Genomic DNA, 17,437 nt, shown 5'->3' on the forward strand with positions numbered 1-17,437 from the left:
GATCAGTTGAAGCATTTATTGAGGTCGCCAATAGCTTGATTTGGATAGAAGAACTATTTTTATGATTGGGTGGGGTTAGATCAGTCAGAATTCGAAATTAAATTGGGAGTTAGTCTGGTTTTTGAAAAACGAAACGGTTTTTTCGGGTGTCAAAAGAATTATGAAAAGCTCTACAAGTATAAGAATTGGCCTTCTCATAAAGTCCAATATATTTTCATTTTTCAGACAGTTTGCAAATCCAAAAATTGTATTGATGATCTAAGAGAGAAGCTACCATTTGAAAAAATAAAGGAAAGGAAAAGGAAGAAAAACAAGAAACATTAAAGCACATTACTTGCGACTTAATACAGGAAGTAGGCAATCATACACGGTCTCCATGCGTGAAGTCACTGTAAGCTTGTATGCAGTTGGCAAGTTCGGACTCGCCAGATCAATTATATCCTGTCGCAAACTGTCCATAACATCACTTGTTAATTATGTCACAATTCATCTACTAATATTAATTACATAATATATTTACAAATTCATGACAATGATTGATTAAGATGATATGATTTATTGATATGCAATTTTGAGAAATAATAAATAATAATATACTTTTTAGATAGTTTCCCCTCCGAAAGCATCCAAACAAGAGAAATTTAAAATGAGAGATTTAAATAACACCACCAATTCAGAACGTTATATATATTTCAAAAAAGAAAGTTCTTTTATTCCTCCAAAAACATCAAGAAATTAATAGAGAGAAATATTATGAGGTCCCAAGAAAGGAATGTATCAATCAAAAAGTTCTAATGACAAGTGAGCATTACATGCTGCTCATTTGCTATAGGACTTTTCGGTAATTACATTCTTCACTTGGAATCATGTAGCAATTCTCCCTATTAAATATGCTACCAAAAAAAAAAAAAACAATGTTGTTTCCTCTCTCCTTTTTGTCCATTATTTTCCATCCTACTTAACATGCAATCATACAGATTCCGAAAAACACCATATATAAAGAAATTAGTCATCTTATGGGTCAGAGGAAAGAGGGGGGAGAAACAAAATGGTACAAGTAATACTTACTATTGCCATTCGCCAGAAGCTTCTGCATGGCCCTTTACAGACCTATAGAGGCGATTCAGGCTATATAATATCAACCCAAACATGCATTGTGCATCTTTCTCCTGTTAAGGGAAAAGAAAGAAACGAAGGAAGACTAAGACTATAATACTTTAATGTAGTACGTTTTACAGGCTGCTCATCATTCAGTTAACTAAAACGCACTTTGAAAATCCATATAAAAAAATGCATTTTGAAAATAACTGCCCCTCCCTACTCCCAAGAAAGTAAATAAGGCCATCACAAAAATAAGATAAAAAAGCCTAATAATGTGAATACTTTTTAAGCTTGAATGCTAATTCAAGACCCTAAGATCATTATTTCCATCACCCACCATTTATGAACACTCCATTCACTAGCATGTCCCCTAAATGTGCAAGCTCAAGAATTGTGTCATGGGGAAATGGAAGAGATGTAGACGATTAATGAAAGAAAATGAATGTGATTATAAGAATGATCACGGAGATAGACAGGGAAGCAATTTCTTAACATGATGTAAAGCAATTCTCTGACAATGATGAGCCATCGATACAGGCTGCAATCACTGTTTGAGAAATAGCAATATAAACGTGCTAGTTTAGGTTCTTACCATCCCTCGCTCAGCAAAATTTTGGCACTGCATAATCCTTTTCTCAACCTCCACCACAAGAAGCCTCCTTTGAAGCCGAGCAACTCTACCTCTACCCTCAGCTTTTTTGTCCTGATTATTTAAAAAACAAAATTTCATGTCAAACCTAACAAAATATGTTATTCAAATACTTAATGATGACGCATATCATAAATCATGAAAAGTGTAACTCATTAACCTGGCATCGGCCCACCAGCCCACAATTTTTAAAATTCCTAAGAAAAATAGTCATATAAATAGTAATCTGCCTTCAAAACAGAGGGTGGGGTGGTGGGTGGGAGAAAGATCAAAACTCTTATATGCATCAAGTGAAACTACTAATCTGCTGTAATTTGCAACTTCATCCCAAAATATAAGTGGGAAAATCTGTAATGAATTGTTTAACCTAACCCCGATTCATCTTGCTCGCCCAAAATCTCATCATGCTTCAGGGCTCCACTACAGAGTCTAATATCATACCTTACTTTGCTAATATCAAATAGTGTATATTATCTTCATTCAGAGCTACTATATCTCATGTCAACTATAAGCTTTTGGCTTCATGGGAACGTGGAGAAACAAGAAAAGGGCATTCACCTGCTTGAACCATGCACGTACTACCATGATAAGTAAGAGAGAGAGAAAAAAAGTAGGTAACGCAGCAAGAACTGCAAAGTTGATTTCATTTGCCCGGAGTATTTGGTTCAGCTCAAGCATTGCCCTGATTTTGGGGGGAAAAAAATCATCTTAAGAAATTAAAAGGAAAAAAGTATTCACAAAGGGGACAAGGTTTGTAAAACTCACGTCTCAATATCTAGTTTGAGCTTCTGAACCTGTATGCATCGGCAAATGCTGTTGATCAGTAATGACATGGAAACTTGGACATAAATTACATATATTACATAAGCGGCATTACCTGAATAAGCAAAGCCCGAGCCAGCTCTCCACCAAGAAGGCTTTGAATGGGATGCGTCAGTTCCTTCTCATACCTGCATTTACATTAGCAGTGCCTGATTACTTAACATGAGAAACATTTTTTCTAATAATAACAAAAGAGAACATTTTATTTAATTTTGATAAAGTACAAAACCTGGGACAAGGAACCCTTCCTAAACAGTTAAAAAGAAAACAAATGAACTATTATGACAAGGAAGTTCACAATGTCAAGAGGACCAAAGTGGTCGTTTTGTGTGCTACAAACAAAGAATCTAACTTAAATATTTTAAAAACCAAAAACTTAAATGTTTCTTTCTATTATATAATTTGGAAAAGACTACAATGCAAGACGTATAAATATAATTACTCTCTGAATATACTTGTCTCCATCTTTCATCGACATCCATGTTTCCTAAGGAAAATCAGAATTTCTATATACCGTATCAAACATTACCCCACACCCCAATCAAAAAAAAAACTCAGGTTCAGAAATTTAAATTTTTCAAAGTTAATGAATCAAATTTTTGTTAGAACCATCATTTGCCCCAGCAGCCATCATTTACTGTGTCTTAACTTCCAAGGAACCCAAGTCATCCAATCTAAATGATCAAATCACAAAGAAATTTGAACTATGGGGAAATTTAAAACCATAATTCATCAACAGTTTTAAAAAAACTGCAAAGGAAACATATTTTCTTTTGTCATAAATGCCACTCATATCGGAGAGCAATTTCAGCTGTCTAGAATTACTACAAAGTTATAGACCAAACAACCCACCCAACATGGAAGGATATATCCTTACCCAATTTCAAAATCAGGTCAGAATAGTGGCTTGACTGAATAGTGATTTACCCCAGGTCAGAATGACCTTGGCGAAATCTAGAGTAATTCAACCACTTTTTGCTAGAATCAATTGTTTCTCATAAAAAGATGTCTTTAAGGCAAGTATTAATGTTAAATAATTATGTAAGAAACTCTGCAGAGAAGCTCTTTCAACCCCCAGATTTCATTGATTGGGAGCCAGTCACAATTCAGTCCTAAATCCGGTGAAAATAGGAGATTTCTATACCTAAACATACTAATTTTTAGCCTTTAGAAAAAATTCAAAAAAAAAAGGGCCCCACAAACAGACAATATATCCACATTCGAACCTCAAATACAAATTCAAATTCGCAATTAACTTAATATATCTTGCCAGCAGAGATTATCGGAAAATGTATGTTCTTACTATAGAACAGAAAGCAAAACTCACCGAGCCATAACTATTTCAAGCATTTCCTGATCTGAGGCGTTTTCAGGTAACTTTTCACTTTTAATCTGCTCACTGAATGCCAGTAACATTCTGCATACAAATTTTCACATGACAAAGCTGATGATTAGGTATAATTTAAAGTATTCCTTTAAAAGACAGATGACAGGATCAGGAATGCTACTGAAAAAACATATCTTTTACAACCCAATTTCATCAATATGAGGTGAGGCTGATACCAAATATTGAATATAAGAAAGCCGGAAAATCATAATTCTAAAGAAGACCACCAAAGCAATCATTATATATCAAAACAATGAAAATGGAAGAGCGAGCTCCAAGTATATTTGTTTTAACTTTCAGTAGCAGAGGAAATGAAAGAATATCTTTGTCTGCAAATAGCTTATGATTTATGTCCTTTCCCCACGTTTATGTGTAGATCAGTTTCAGCTTCCAAGCTACCAAAAACTTCTCTACCAACACATCATCAGAAGTCAACTCATCTCAGTTCGCAGTTTCACATCAAAATTTCCAAGCACTTGTTACAACATCCTAACATAACTTTCACATCCTTGATGCATGGTTCATGGAACACTTGTGGACAAGTAAAATTATACATATGCTTATTAATCAATAACTTCAGGTCAGAATATTAGTAATTACTTATAATGCACATTTATCAACAGTATAGTGAACCATTTCATGAAAAATTGCCCAGTCTTGTGAATTTTAAGAATAATGGATTATGAAAATAGACTAGGAAAGATAATATCAATTACTTGTGAATTAGAATTACACATAAATATAAAAAATAGGATTTTGAATAAGATAAGGAGTGTTTACTTAAGAATCAATTGGGGTTAATTTGTTCTGTTAGGAATAAGTTGTCATGGTTGCTAAAATAAAATTCTAGAATCATAAAAATTTAAATACAAAATATTTAAAAACATGGATTTAAAATTATTGTTTTAGGATTATAATTTCTTTTTTGTTAGGAATTACGTATTATATTGCATTTGAAATGTTATCATTTGGGCTGAAGGTAAAGCCTTTAGTAAATATAGACAGGCCACCTCTTTGACTAATTGTTAATAAAACTCTCATGGTTTGTTAGCTCTCTCTCTCCAATCCTTTTTTTTCACATCTGCCTTCTTCTCTTCTATCCTCCCCTTTACTTATCCTCCTCTCACTTCTTTTGCTATATGTTTGCTAGTTGCTACTATTCCTACGTGGGGCAAAAAAACTCATTAACCACTTGGTAATTTATTTTTAGCTAACATGATAGTATCCTCTCTCATTCATCAAACGTGCAAAGATGGCATATATAAAACACCCCAAATTAATATGAAGCCTCAGGAATTTTTAGGGGAGAATCAACATACATTGCAACATTCGTGTTCTATTCTAGTTCAAAGAAAGGAAAAGTTAGATGATATCAAGATGATAAACAATAACCTGTGTAGTGAGTCGGAAGTTAACTTCACCTCTTCTTGTTCCATTATACCTTCATGCCTCTTCCTGAATGTCTCAAAAAGTTCATCTCTGATAGACAAAAGCTGGATACTTATTGCATCAGCATATAACTTGACATCCAAACTATCATGTACTGATGCGAGAAACAAAAAATCTGTTCCAATAATGTGCTGGTTTTAAATAATTTTTGCAGGGACTACTCAGATTTTATTTGGTTATTGGTAGCCGATGGCAATGCCGCCACGCAATCCATGTAACTTACGCCAACTACCAGATAAAGCTTTGTTATTGTTGTTGTACTTGGGTTTTAGTTGGTTATTGTAGACATTTTTAAGACAATTTGAGTGTTGCAAGTGCATTACAGGTTAGAAAGATACTAGAATGCTGATTACTTGCATTCAAGTATAACTATGCCTGCAGAAAGTAAAATTAGCAATGGTTTTTCCCCCCTTTTCTTTCCAATTATGAGTATTACTAAAATGACTTGTCCTTTATTTCTAGTCTGTTCCAAAGCCTATCAACCATGGGGACTAAAGGTTATCTGGTAGATGATTTCTAGATCTATTTTATGTTGCCATCCTCCCTACCAGCTACCGCCATAATTTCAAAACCCCAGAATGCACAATGCAGCGCACTTTTCACAGATATAAGGGAAGACAGTAAGAATGAAGGACACAAATTGAAGAAAGAGTGTGCCCATTGATAATGGAAAAAGGTACAGCAGAATGTTCAGTTTATTAATAATATTAAAGATGTCAACAGATTACCAACAAACCGTAAGAGGTTAATGAGAAAATGAAATGAACAGCTCCTCTCTGAAGGAGGTCCTTAGTTCAAATTGCCACAACCTGCTTTTCCTTTATACTAGCATGTCTCACAGAGTGGAAGAAACTAAGAGGTGACACACAATCCATTAGGAAATACACGAGAAGAAATATACCGGTTGCTCAACATGTTCTGTATAAAAGCTAGTTGTTGAGTCCTTGGCTTCTCGAATCCAATTGTCAATATCTGAACTTCCCATCAATCTACTACGTTGTAGGAGCCAGATAGAGCAAACTGACAAACCAACTGCACCACATGAATAGCGGATCCAATATTGAGTTATTTTCCTTGGCTTTCTGTGTTTGGTAACCTGAAACAAAAGACAACCAGTGTATTTCATATCCAAAGTAAAAGGCAACTAGAGGATTGCATCTTAAAATTTGATTAAATTACCAACAAATTGGTATATGCCAATTGAAAACAAGAAAATATAATGTACCAACTGAGCAATCGCTCCAACTTTTAATATCTGCAAAATGCTATTAAATTCGATATATATCACAAGTTGAAAATGAGAATCCCCAGCTACTTCAGTCCGGCAATACACAATTTTGTCAACTTCACATAGCAACTGAGCAACAACTAGGAGTCATGATCTCGTCAGGACAGACTAAGGCCCTCTAACAAAGCTAGGCCATCAGGGGAATGAAAGCACAAGCAGGTTTCAAGTGTCTAACCCAAAACATTTTTATTGATGCAATTCAACAATAATGTTTGTGGTTCCTAAGCCTCTACTATAACATGACTTTCAAGATGAGAGACTGATCCTGTAAAAGCACTTAGATTGAAAATAATCATCCAGAAATCTCTTTTTTCACTTTTTAACATTTTTATGCGCAATTACAAATTTTTGTCATCACCAACTTTGAAAGTAGAACTTAGAGACAACAAAAATAATAACGAGCTCAGGGGTGCTAACCTCAAAAAAAAAAAAAAAAAAAAGGCTAAACCAAAAAGCAAATAAATATTGATAATTAAGTGAGTAGAAAAAAATTGAATTGTCTACCAAGAACAAACCCCTTCTCTTCTTTCCAAGGCCATGCATGTCACTGCATGGTTCATAAATTTTCGCCACAAAAAGAAATTATGTTTTAATAGTTATCAGTTTTCTTCCATATTAAAAGGTATTACTAGGATATGTTACCAAGCTGCAAAAGCCGTACATGCTAGTAGATAAAGGAGTACTACAGAATATATCATACAATGAATTTTCTGGCAATCATAAGCATTTAGGTAATATTAAGATAATTATCTCCTCCATAAGCCAATGCCAGAATATAGATAAAAGCTCTTACAAGTACAGATATATAACTGTCCAGCTTGTGTAAATTTCGATAAACAGAATTGATAGCATCCCTAATTTCACAATCTGTCCATTGAGACCCCTCATGATTTATTTCCGGCAGCTTCTCAAACAGCAGAGGAAAAGAATAGGTCCCATCGACAGAAGAATCACTCTGCAAGAAGAAACCAACAGATTTGGAAACAAGTATTGAAACTGAATGCAAAGTACAATTGCCTCCAGTTTATTGGCATTAAAAAATCGTACATCAGAAAATAAAAATACAAAATGAAAAAAGAAACAAGAAAAGAGGAACTGATGCTCTGTTCATGCAAACCTGGCGCATTGCATGTAGGTGTCCAATAGATGCTTCTAAAGTTGTGAACAAATCGTTAATTGTACCCAATAACGAGGGCAGTTTCTGCTCTGGATCCTTTACTAACTCCTCCCCAGTTCTATCAACTTCAAAATAAACCTGAAAATATTTTTCCAAACATAATAAGAAGGATAACCTAAGGGCAAATCTGAAATTTCGCATTTGATGTAATATCAATAAATTTATGGCTTCAAATAAAATTGATCTCATGTGCATTAAATTGAACCTGTTTATTTTTCATTGTAGGCTTTCGGCTACTCTGTTGAGTTCCCAGCATAGTTTTAGACTATTCTGTTTATAAAATCATGTTACGTTCCAGAAACTAAATTCAATTAAGTGATCATGCCCACATGTGAAGAGCACTATTTGAAGCCTCTGCGGACTGAATCATGAAGCTATATTCCACGATAGAGTGAATAAGATAAGGCATTGGTTGGGGATAGCTCAGTGGCATCATTTTATTTTAGGATAATAGGAACTCCTCCAGAAATGACCAAAAACAAAAGAGAAAAAAAGGAAAGGGGGGAGGGGGATCAATAAAAGAAAACTATCCAATCTTATTCACCGTTAATACCTCATAAGCTTTTTTTCCATAATAAAAAGTTGTTTGCTAAGAGTTGTCGCTAAATCATAATTCTCCCTCTCATTCCCCCTTTAATAAAAGATTGCATCAATAGAAAAAATAGATCATCAGAGTCCTTCCAAAACCAATGAACAAAAAAGACAAAAAAGAAAAACAAAAGGCAAAAGCTAACCAAAAGCACGGGTTTCAAGGTTAACTGCATCATTTTGTGAAGGAGTTCCGCAATTTTCCTAATTAATTGAACACAATTTTGTCCCAGGAAGAAAAACATTGTTCTCAATTGGCAGAATACTCTTGCACCAAACCAATCAATACATTCCATTATCCCACCAACAATATACATTAATATCTAAATAAGCCCTTCGATCTCTCCGACAGGCCAACAAAGAAAATCACCAGAGAAACTTAGGATTGAACACCCATGAGGAAGCACAAAATAATCCATTTTAACACCACCAGTATGCAGCTGGATATACAATATTTTCAAACTGCAACAAATTCATGAGTCGACTGAATTCAACCCGTTAAACCATTGACCCATAACAAATCTGTCATGAGAGAAACCAAGTCAACCGGTTAAACCATTGACTCATAACAAATCTGTTATGAGAGAAACTAGGGGTAGTGAGAAACTAGGGGTAGTGTTAGAAATATGAGACTACTTTTAGCAAGTGCAGAACTCACAGTGGAACCCCACCTGACCAATCAGCCAAACTGGTTCAGCAACGCATAGGGAATATTAAGGAGGATTGATAGCTCAACCCTCTTTCATATTTGCTACAACCAACAATATTAAGACAATGTTCAAGATAGCTAACAAAATCTTCATTATATTAGAATATTTAGATCCAAAAATCCAATCAATATCATCAAAAATAGCACCTTCAAATGTCCAATATAGCCATGTGAAAGGACAACCATACATGCCTACATCGCATAGAATTACCAATCTAAACAAGAGGAAGAAAGAAATAATATGTTTGAGAGTAAGACCATCATGATATTAACACAAACTAGCTGACAGTTGAATGAAGCAAACTGCTAACCTGAGCCAAGAACGTGGCAAGTGAATATCTTAAGGTACTTAAGACAGTTACTCTCTCGTTTATATAAACAGATGCAGATTGACTCAGCTGCTGTATGGAAGAACCATTAGCTTCACGTCCACGCAACAAGTGAACTGTTTCATCAATAAAAGCCCTTGGACCTCTCTCAAGAATCATGAAATATGCTTTGCTAGCATCTGATTTCTGAATACGAAAACAGGGAACCAACAAAGTTTACAATGACTTATTGAAGTGCATTCAATGAACACTATTGGCTTTACAGCCTAAACACAGCCCCCCCCCCCAAAAAAAAAAAAAAACTAACCTCCGCTCTGGACTGCCAAAACTGCAGATTCTTTTGAATGCTATGCAAATTTTTCAGAACATGTTCAAATATATCCTCCAAAACATCATACGCTCTAGATGGCTTACTCATAAACCTGCGATGCAAGGACGCCAAACTTCTGAATCAGCATATTATTCATTATAGAACAAGTGAGATGACATGCAAAATTGCTTTTGAAGTTCATTTCTTCTCAAATTTCTATTAACTCAATTCAATGTGGGTAGCGAGGAACTGGTTGAGTGGAATGAAACAAGTCCTCTTTCTCCCGCAAGGAACCCCATAAATCATTCAGTATCGTGCAATTATAAACTTTGCATATTTCATTGATTGAAATCATTCAAAGTCTATGGCAGCTAATCTTTGCTAGGAGCCCAATGGCCAGAGCAATGAGAAAAAGAACACAGGAACTGCAAATATCTTCAAATAGAGACACTGAATTCAGAGTTAATTTATCACTGCAAGTCAAGGAACAACCAAACGAGCTCAACATGACACTTAACAAATTCACTCTCACTGAATATCTCGCAGGCAAAACAAAGCTATAAATGAATGTCAAATGACCATACAAAGAAGAGTCCAGCGAGCTGGAAGGCAATGGCAGAGGGAGGCATTCCCGACGTTTGCGTGATCTAAAACGAGCAGCCACGTTATGAAGGTTGTAGAACCTGCCGATGAATGCATACAAACCGTGCAGACGATTCCAGATATAGTTGGAGTAAAGAGAGAGAAGGTTTCTATTTCCAGCCGATTCTGCCTCTGAAGTTGGAGAAGCCATTGGAGCTAAGGTCGAAGCTCGTTTCGCAGTGCTTTGCGGACTTCCTTCTTACAGCGCAAGGCGTAAGAACATAACTGTAGAAGAATGTCGGACCTCGAATGCTTGGATCGGTCAGTTTTCGCGGTTCGTGATTCTTCGAGTGTTTGCAAACCTGAAATGACCCGCCCCAAAAAGGCATAAACCCGGAAATGAGGAGCGTGCGGGTCTCCACCCGCCCGAAATGCCATCTCAATTTCAAGTTGATCAAATAATTAAAAAAATTACTTATTTAATTTACTAATTTTTTTATGAAAGTCAAAATAATATTAAAAGAAGATAAACTAACCTAATTATGCAGGGGATTAACCTAATAATTGTTATGTACTCCCTCCGGTCCAAAATATAAGACCTATTTTGTAGTAAGATTCATTTTGTAGTATAATTTACACTACAAAATAAGTCTTATATTTAGGATTGAAGGAATACCCATTTTATAATATAATTTATACAACAAAATGTGTCTTATATTTAGAACCGATGGAGTACTTAGTGTCAAATTTCGAGGATAAATACAACTCAGTTGAAAAGCCAATTAGTTGTTGTGAATATTTGGTGCAAAATTCTATATCTAATTATACAAAAAAGAAGAAGAAATCTAAAATAAAGCAAAAGGTGATTATTCGCCACTACTTAGAGCCTGTTTGGGAGAGCGTTTTATGGGCCAAACGCCGATGAAAAGCTATAATAAGCCCGATTGCATATTGAAGGTAGTTTGGATCAGCGTTTGGGCCATCCAGCTTATCCACCAAAAATCAGATTGCACAGCCCGATCTGTTAAGCTCTGTTAAGAAGCTTTTTGAAATTGCAATGCCCGATTACAAAGCTCTCTGGACCGTTATATTTTTTGTCAGTTCTCTCTCCATTTTTTTATTCGTTTCTTTTTCTGCCTTTTCTCTGCCCGTGACCTTCCTCCTTTTCCAGTCTTTCTTTCGTGCCTCCCTAAAGTTTTTATGATTTTTTCTCAAAGTTCCGGAAAAAAATATTTTTTAAAATATTTTTTCTCTATTTAAAATATTTTTTATGATTTCTCTAAAGTTTTCAATTTTAATCCACTCATTAAATTTCACTTCTTTATTATATTATCTCAGTTCTGTTTTTTTCTCCATGTTTCACTGTATATTTAAAATATTTTTTATGATTTCTTTAAAATTTTAAAATTTAATCCACTCATTAAATTTGATTTCTTCATATTAATTTATTTTAATTTTATTATATTATTTGAAATTAATTTTTTATCATGTTTTATTATTTATTAAAACTCATACCCATTTTGGTAATTTTTCAGCCAAACTTACTTTTACTCAACTATAATCCAAACAAGTTTTTATCAATCTCACTTTTACAAACTGACTTTTCTAAACTCCAATCCAAACACAATTCAGCTTATCTAATTTAACTTTTACTAATTTCACTTTTCCATAAATTACTTTTTTTATAAGTTGTTTTTCCAATCGCTGATCCAAACAGACACTTAAATTGCGTGGAACTAGTGCCCTTCCACAACCCACAATTCTTAGAAAAGGAGAAAGCTAGGACGCAATCGCCTCGTGTGCTCCCCTTGGCTACCCAATGACTACATATCGTTGATCCTCCTCGGTAAAACGTACGAAAATATTTGATTGGTGACACGCTGGCGTGTACATGATTCCATAATGGATTGTCCCGCAGATGATCTCCTTCGATGGCGCCATTTTAACCAACGAAACGATATATAAGAGGAAGCAGAGGACGACTCCGAAAAGAAGACCATCAAAGCAAGAGATCGAATAATCGAAGAGAGAGTAAAGCGAAATGGCAGCATTGGGTGGTGTTCGTGAGGTTGAAGGAAACCAGAACAGCCTTGAGATCGACAATCTTGCTCGCTTCGCCGTCGACGAACACAACAAAAAAGAGGTTTCTTTTTCTTCTTCTTCGATCTCTCTCACTCCTAAATTGGTATTCCTTTTGCACTTGTTTGTTTCCCGAGAAATCCGATATGTTAAATTTGTTTAGGGTCGGCTGATAATCTGTTTCAGCATTTTGATTTGCTGATGTTAATGGTTGTTTTAGTGTTTCGGCGCTTGAATTAAATTCCACTGTTATCATGCATTTCTCGTAATGTATTATTGAATTCTAGATATGTAATATCTGAGAATGGGAAATTTCAATTGTAAATTTTGTATCCTTTTTTAATTGAATTTTTTTTCTAATTAAATTTACCATATTTATGCAGAATGCACTTCTGGAGTTTGGGCGGGTTATAAACACAAAAAAGCAGGTGGTTGCTGGTACCTTGTACCACATCACGCTGGAGGCAACGGACGGTGGGAAGAAAAAAGTTTATGAAGCCAAGGTTTTGGAGAAGCCATGGTTGAACTCGAAGGAGGTGCAGGATTTTAAGCTCGTGGGTGATGCCCCTTCGGTGTCTAGCACTTAGCAAGGTATTTGATTACTGTGAATCCTTCATTATAGTGTTCACGGTTCTCACTAATTTAAGTTGAACTGATTTGACTGTTGTAGTTGAAAAGGGGTTTCTGTTCTATAAAATAAAAAGCATTATGTGAAGCAGATCTGGAATGAATTTCTTGTTTAATGATTGAATATTATAATCTGGTAGAGTGCCTCTGGAATGATTACAATGAAAGATATTTTTTGTGCTGGAAAAGAAGTAGTCAAGGGGGAAAAAAAGTTGAACTACTTAATACTTATAATTTCACTGCATGCATATGTGCTTTTGATGCTTGCATATTTACAATTTGGCTAATGAGATGTTGGGTGAAACACAGAAATATATATCTTGTTGCTAAGATACTGAGAAGGTTGGACATGAACACGGAGAGGCATGATAGAATTTAGAGTCTTATAGACAAGAGCACATATATAGGAAGAGACAATTTCGCTAGCAAATTAACTTGGAGGTAAATGGCAGGACAATGTAATGATGGTGCAAGATTAACATGTATATTGCTGAATTACATCCCTCTCACTTTAATTTTTAACCTGTTCTTTTAATATTTTTTGATGGATTATTGGTTTCATTCTTCATGCTTTCAGCAAGATTGATTATATTTTTGGTTCAGTATAGTTTCATGAAATTATCCAATTTGGAAGGAAAACCAATATTATATCATGCCTGAGTTTAAGACATTGAGGAGAATGGTCCTTTATCTGTTAGACATAAATGGGATTAATGCTTAAACGTTGCATTGCATTATCCTAAACACCAAAAGAATGAGAACTTTTGATGAATTAGTTCAACTTAAACTAAGATAATTCCTCTTACATTCATCTTTGGATTTGTAAGTATATACCTTCTCATCCCCCATTTGTTTGTATGTTTACCTCTGTTTTCAGGTGGGGTGTGGCTTGAACGCAGAGCGGAGATATCAAGATATGAAATATATTAACCATCTATGGTTAAAATAAATGTAACTTAATTGATACTCAAATCTTCCACTTTACATTTTGATATGCATCACTGGTCCCCCTGTTCTCATGGTAACCATTATGTGTTTGGTGCATCACTATTCATATGTAAACAAAATATATAAACCATTGAGGCTCCGTTCCGTTTCTACGCGAAACATATGAAATATCAGAAACATTTTAAGACGATGAGCAGAAATAAACGGGATTTATATCTTCTGCATTTAGCAAGCAAATACATACAATATATTTTTAGAGAGTTAATCAGAGTTAAAAAAAAAAGAAATGAGTGGTATTGTAGTAACAATAAGTCTCAAACATACCTCTACGTCAGGAACATGTCATTCCAGGAAATTTTGTGGCTAGTAGTGTCCGAACGAGTCACAAATTAGCATCGCCAATGTGTGGTGCTCAAGTCAATTTCAATGTCGATGATTGTAATACCTTGTAATGATTAACGTCCTTTATTTGAATCACCTGCAATAATCATGTGGGTATATGTAAATCCTTAATTAAAATAAGAAAAACTCTAGATAAAGAGCCCCTAAAATTTGGAAAACCCAAATTAGTGACTCGAATTTGACAAATGCCAGATCATTATTCCACATGTATCAAATTGAAATTCAGAAATCCTGTATTTTTACACTCATGATCGAATTGCTTACTATATCTGCGCACACGCACTCTTCTTTGTTTGGGCAAGATTCTGATTTTTCTTTTTCTTTTTTTTAAAGCATTCATTGGACTTTTGAATACGAGAAGATTCGGGAAAAAGAATAGTGAAATTATTGTTTTCCAATTCAGACACTAAAGAGTTAAAAATGGCAGAAAAGAAAGTAAATTGAAATTGAAAATTTGAAATTAAAAAAAAAATGATAAAAATACTATTTTATTTTTTTTATATATTGAAGGTACCTATACTTTCTCTCAAATTTTAATTTGGTACCTATGTATTTTTTCCCTTTAATTAAACATTTAATTTTATCTTTTTAGCAACATTAACTCTTATAACTTTGTTCTATTGATATTTTTAGTCTCTACATAAGAATTAATGATGTTAATAAAGCAAAATTAAAGATTTAGTTCAGAACAAAAAACACATAGGTACCAAATTGAAAATTGAGAGAAAGTATAAGTACCTCCAATATGGTTTTCCTTTTTTCATATAAAAGAAGTTTTGGCCCCTTGTTAGCACCCAGCTATTGGCTAGCTGCCCAGCAATGCCAGAACTCTAGTGCTAGCCACTAGTGGGGATGTTTTTCCTTTTTTGCAAGAGGAGTTTTTTTTAAAGGGGAGGAAAGTGAGGTTAGTGGGATTTGATCCCCTAACTACGCCGCTTTCCAAACACCGAAAGCCATTGGGGGCCGCCGCCGACATGATGTCCGACAAGGGGTTCAATTGTTTTGTTTTCTTTTTTTTTTTGAAAAAAATAAAGTATATTTTTATCATTTCTCTTGAATTTCAAAATGCTAATTTAGATTTACTTCTTTTTCTGTCATTTTGAAATGTTAGATGCCTGAATCTAATTGCATGCATGGACTACAAAAATTTGTACCTAATAGACTTTGTTTGATACAAAGCATTGAAAATGAGCAGTAAAAATTATAATTGGGATTAAAAAAAATGTTAAATGATTGTTTAATATAAGAAATTGTTCGTCGCCTGAAATTGAGCAAACCCATATAGGTAGGAGCCATGAGGAGAGATGTAATATTTCTCAATCACACTCACATGGGATTACATAATCTTGTGTAACAAACAATAATCTTATATAACAAACAATTACTCATAATAGTTTTTCTCAATTCTAATCTCAATCCTTCTCATTCTCAATCAACCATACAGTAAAGTAAATAATAACAATAGAACAGACTTGTGTTGGTTGGTTACAAAGATTTTCTTCTTATGCCACATGACTATACTTTACAATCATCAATATCATCTAGTACCTCACACAATCAATGACTTGTCGATGAGCTGGGTTCGATCTTCTTTTTTTTTTGGGGGGATAAGGGACAACTTTATTAATTAAAGCATAAGCTATGAATCATATCTATAATGTCTTCACAATAACGCCAAGATATGTGTGGTTGACACATGGAGTGATGCGATTTCTGTGTTTGGAATAATCAATCTGCAGTTGAGACAAAGGGGGAAAAAAGCTAACTACATTAAAAAAAAAATGATGTTTGGGATAGTGATAGAAACAAAAGAGCTTTCTTCGTGTTCTACTCTGATGATAATTATTATCGGCACTTGTACATACTGCATTTGGATTAATATTTGCAAAGATGTCTACGTGGAGCTATCCTTTTCCGTTCAGCTCTCCCCCTCTGCTCTATTTGCAAATATGTTCTGGTCCGACTGCGCGGATAGGCCCTTGTGCACTGAATGTTTCAAAAAACACAAAATATTACAAAAAAAATCCCATGAAACTTGCAAATTGATCTGAAGTCCCAAAGGGACTTATTAATTGCAATTGAGTTAATTGTGAAAGAACCCCATTGCCCTTACTAATACACACTAAATGTCTTGCAATTTTGAAACCCTATTCCTGTTTTAAATCGCTCAATTACTTCTCTCATCACAAGAACATATTCTCATCTGAAGCAACTAGCCAAAATTCTCTTAATCATCACCGGAGTTGTTGAAAGCCGTCCTCATCGCCCTTATTGTTGAAGGTCAATGTAGTTGTAGTGAATCTCCTCACTTTGTTCATCTGTTGAAGAATCTTTGATTTTTGGTAATGTATTCCTTCTCTTTCATTGAGGCAAACTCTTTTATTTTTTCTTTTGAAATTTTCTTTGGTCGACAATGAATTTGCATTAGCATAACGAGGTTCAATGTGGTTTTTATTTGTTGGATGTCTACTAATAAGAGATATGTTCTTAATATTTCAAAAGAGATTATGAATGGCTTGTCTATGTAGTTTAATGCGATTCTGTTGGCTGTATTCCCAAAGAAATGAATAACATCTGAATGCATTTTGCAAGACATCAAATAATATCTGAATCTATTTTACAAGACATTGAACAATATCTCTGTTAGCAATGCACAACATTCACATATGACTAGCTACGTGTTTAATTAGACAACTATATGCATTATGATAGTCTTTAATGAATGTTAGGAATTTTGCAATGATGCTTTATATATGTGTATACACATATAGATGTGTAATTTGTGCGGTAAAGTTGCGATCATAGAGTTTGTAGAATTTGAAGTATTGGAGATAGAGGGAAAATAGGGCCTTTGAGTTATTATTAATCCTTGAATCGATAAGAATATGAATAAGCCTTTATGTGGGCAAATGATAAACTAATAAGCTAAACTTAGGATCTTATCTAATCAAATCTAGTCTTAATATCTTATATTTATTCTTTTAAAATAG

At 34.4% G+C, this 17,437-nt stretch overlaps 2 protein-coding genes across 2 annotated transcripts; one reads left to right on the plus strand and one right to left on the minus strand.

Annotated features, from left to right (window-relative positions):
• Nucleotides 1–321: 321 nt before the first annotated feature.
• On the minus strand, nucleotides 322–10,602 carry LOC114761626 (protein DGS1, mitochondrial). The gene is made up of 14 exons (XM_028951045.1): nucleotides 10,394–10,602; nucleotides 9,807–9,921; nucleotides 9,482–9,685; nucleotides 7,814–7,951; nucleotides 7,490–7,651; nucleotides 6,310–6,504; nucleotides 5,352–5,452; nucleotides 3,900–3,989; nucleotides 2,628–2,700; nucleotides 2,516–2,544; nucleotides 2,309–2,432; nucleotides 1,694–1,804; nucleotides 1,069–1,169; nucleotides 322–451 (listed from the first exon to the last, which is right to left on the minus strand). The coding sequence occupies exons 1-14, from the start codon at nucleotides 10,600–10,602 to the stop codon at nucleotides 331–333; spliced, it is 1,773 nt and encodes a 590-aa protein (XP_028806878.1). The 3' UTR covers nucleotides 322–330.
• A 1,574-nt stretch (nucleotides 10,603–12,176) lies between these two features.
• Nucleotides 12,177–14,235, plus strand: LOC114761636 (cysteine proteinase inhibitor). The gene is made up of 3 exons (XM_028951053.1): nucleotides 12,177–12,534; nucleotides 12,854–13,061; nucleotides 13,975–14,235. The coding sequence occupies exons 1-2, from the start codon at nucleotides 12,433–12,435 to the stop codon at nucleotides 13,055–13,057; spliced, it is 306 nt and encodes a 101-aa protein (XP_028806886.1). The 5' UTR covers nucleotides 12,177–12,432; the 3' UTR covers nucleotides 13,058–13,061; nucleotides 13,975–14,235.
• Nucleotides 14,236–17,437: the final 3,202 nt, after the last annotated feature.

Source organism: Neltuma alba, unplaced genomic scaffold (assembly GCF_004799145.2).
Source record: "Neltuma alba isolate B1F8T4 unplaced genomic scaffold, ASM479914v2 tig00001702_pilon, whole genome shotgun sequence".
Classification (NCBI taxonomy): Eukaryota; Viridiplantae; Streptophyta; class Magnoliopsida; order Fabales; family Fabaceae; genus Neltuma; species Neltuma alba.

What these genes read in the sequence shown, in the direction of transcription:
- LOC114761636 (XM_028951053.1), top strand. Translation starts at nt 12,433, where the DNA reads ATGGCAGCATTGGGTGGTGTTCGTGAGGTTGAAGGAAACCAGAACAGC. An exon ending in ACGAACACAACAAAAAAGAG is followed by an intron (nt 12,535 to 12,853) that starts GTTTCTTTTTCT and finishes ATATTTATGCAG; the next exon opens with AATGCACTTCTGGAGTTTGG.
- LOC114761626 (XM_028951045.1), bottom strand. Translation starts at nt 10,602, where the DNA reads ATGGCTTCTCCAACTTCAGAGGCAGAATCGGCTGGAAATAGAAACCTT. An exon ending in ACAGTTATATATCTGTACTT is followed by an intron (nt 6,505 to 7,489) that starts GTAAGAGCTTTT and finishes CTTTTGTTTCAG; the next exon opens with GTTACCAAACACAGAAAGCC. An exon ending in CTTGAAATAGTTATGGCTCG is followed by an intron (nt 2,701 to 3,899) that starts GTGAGTTTTGCT and finishes ATGTAAATGCAG; the next exon opens with GTATGAGAAGGAACTGACGC.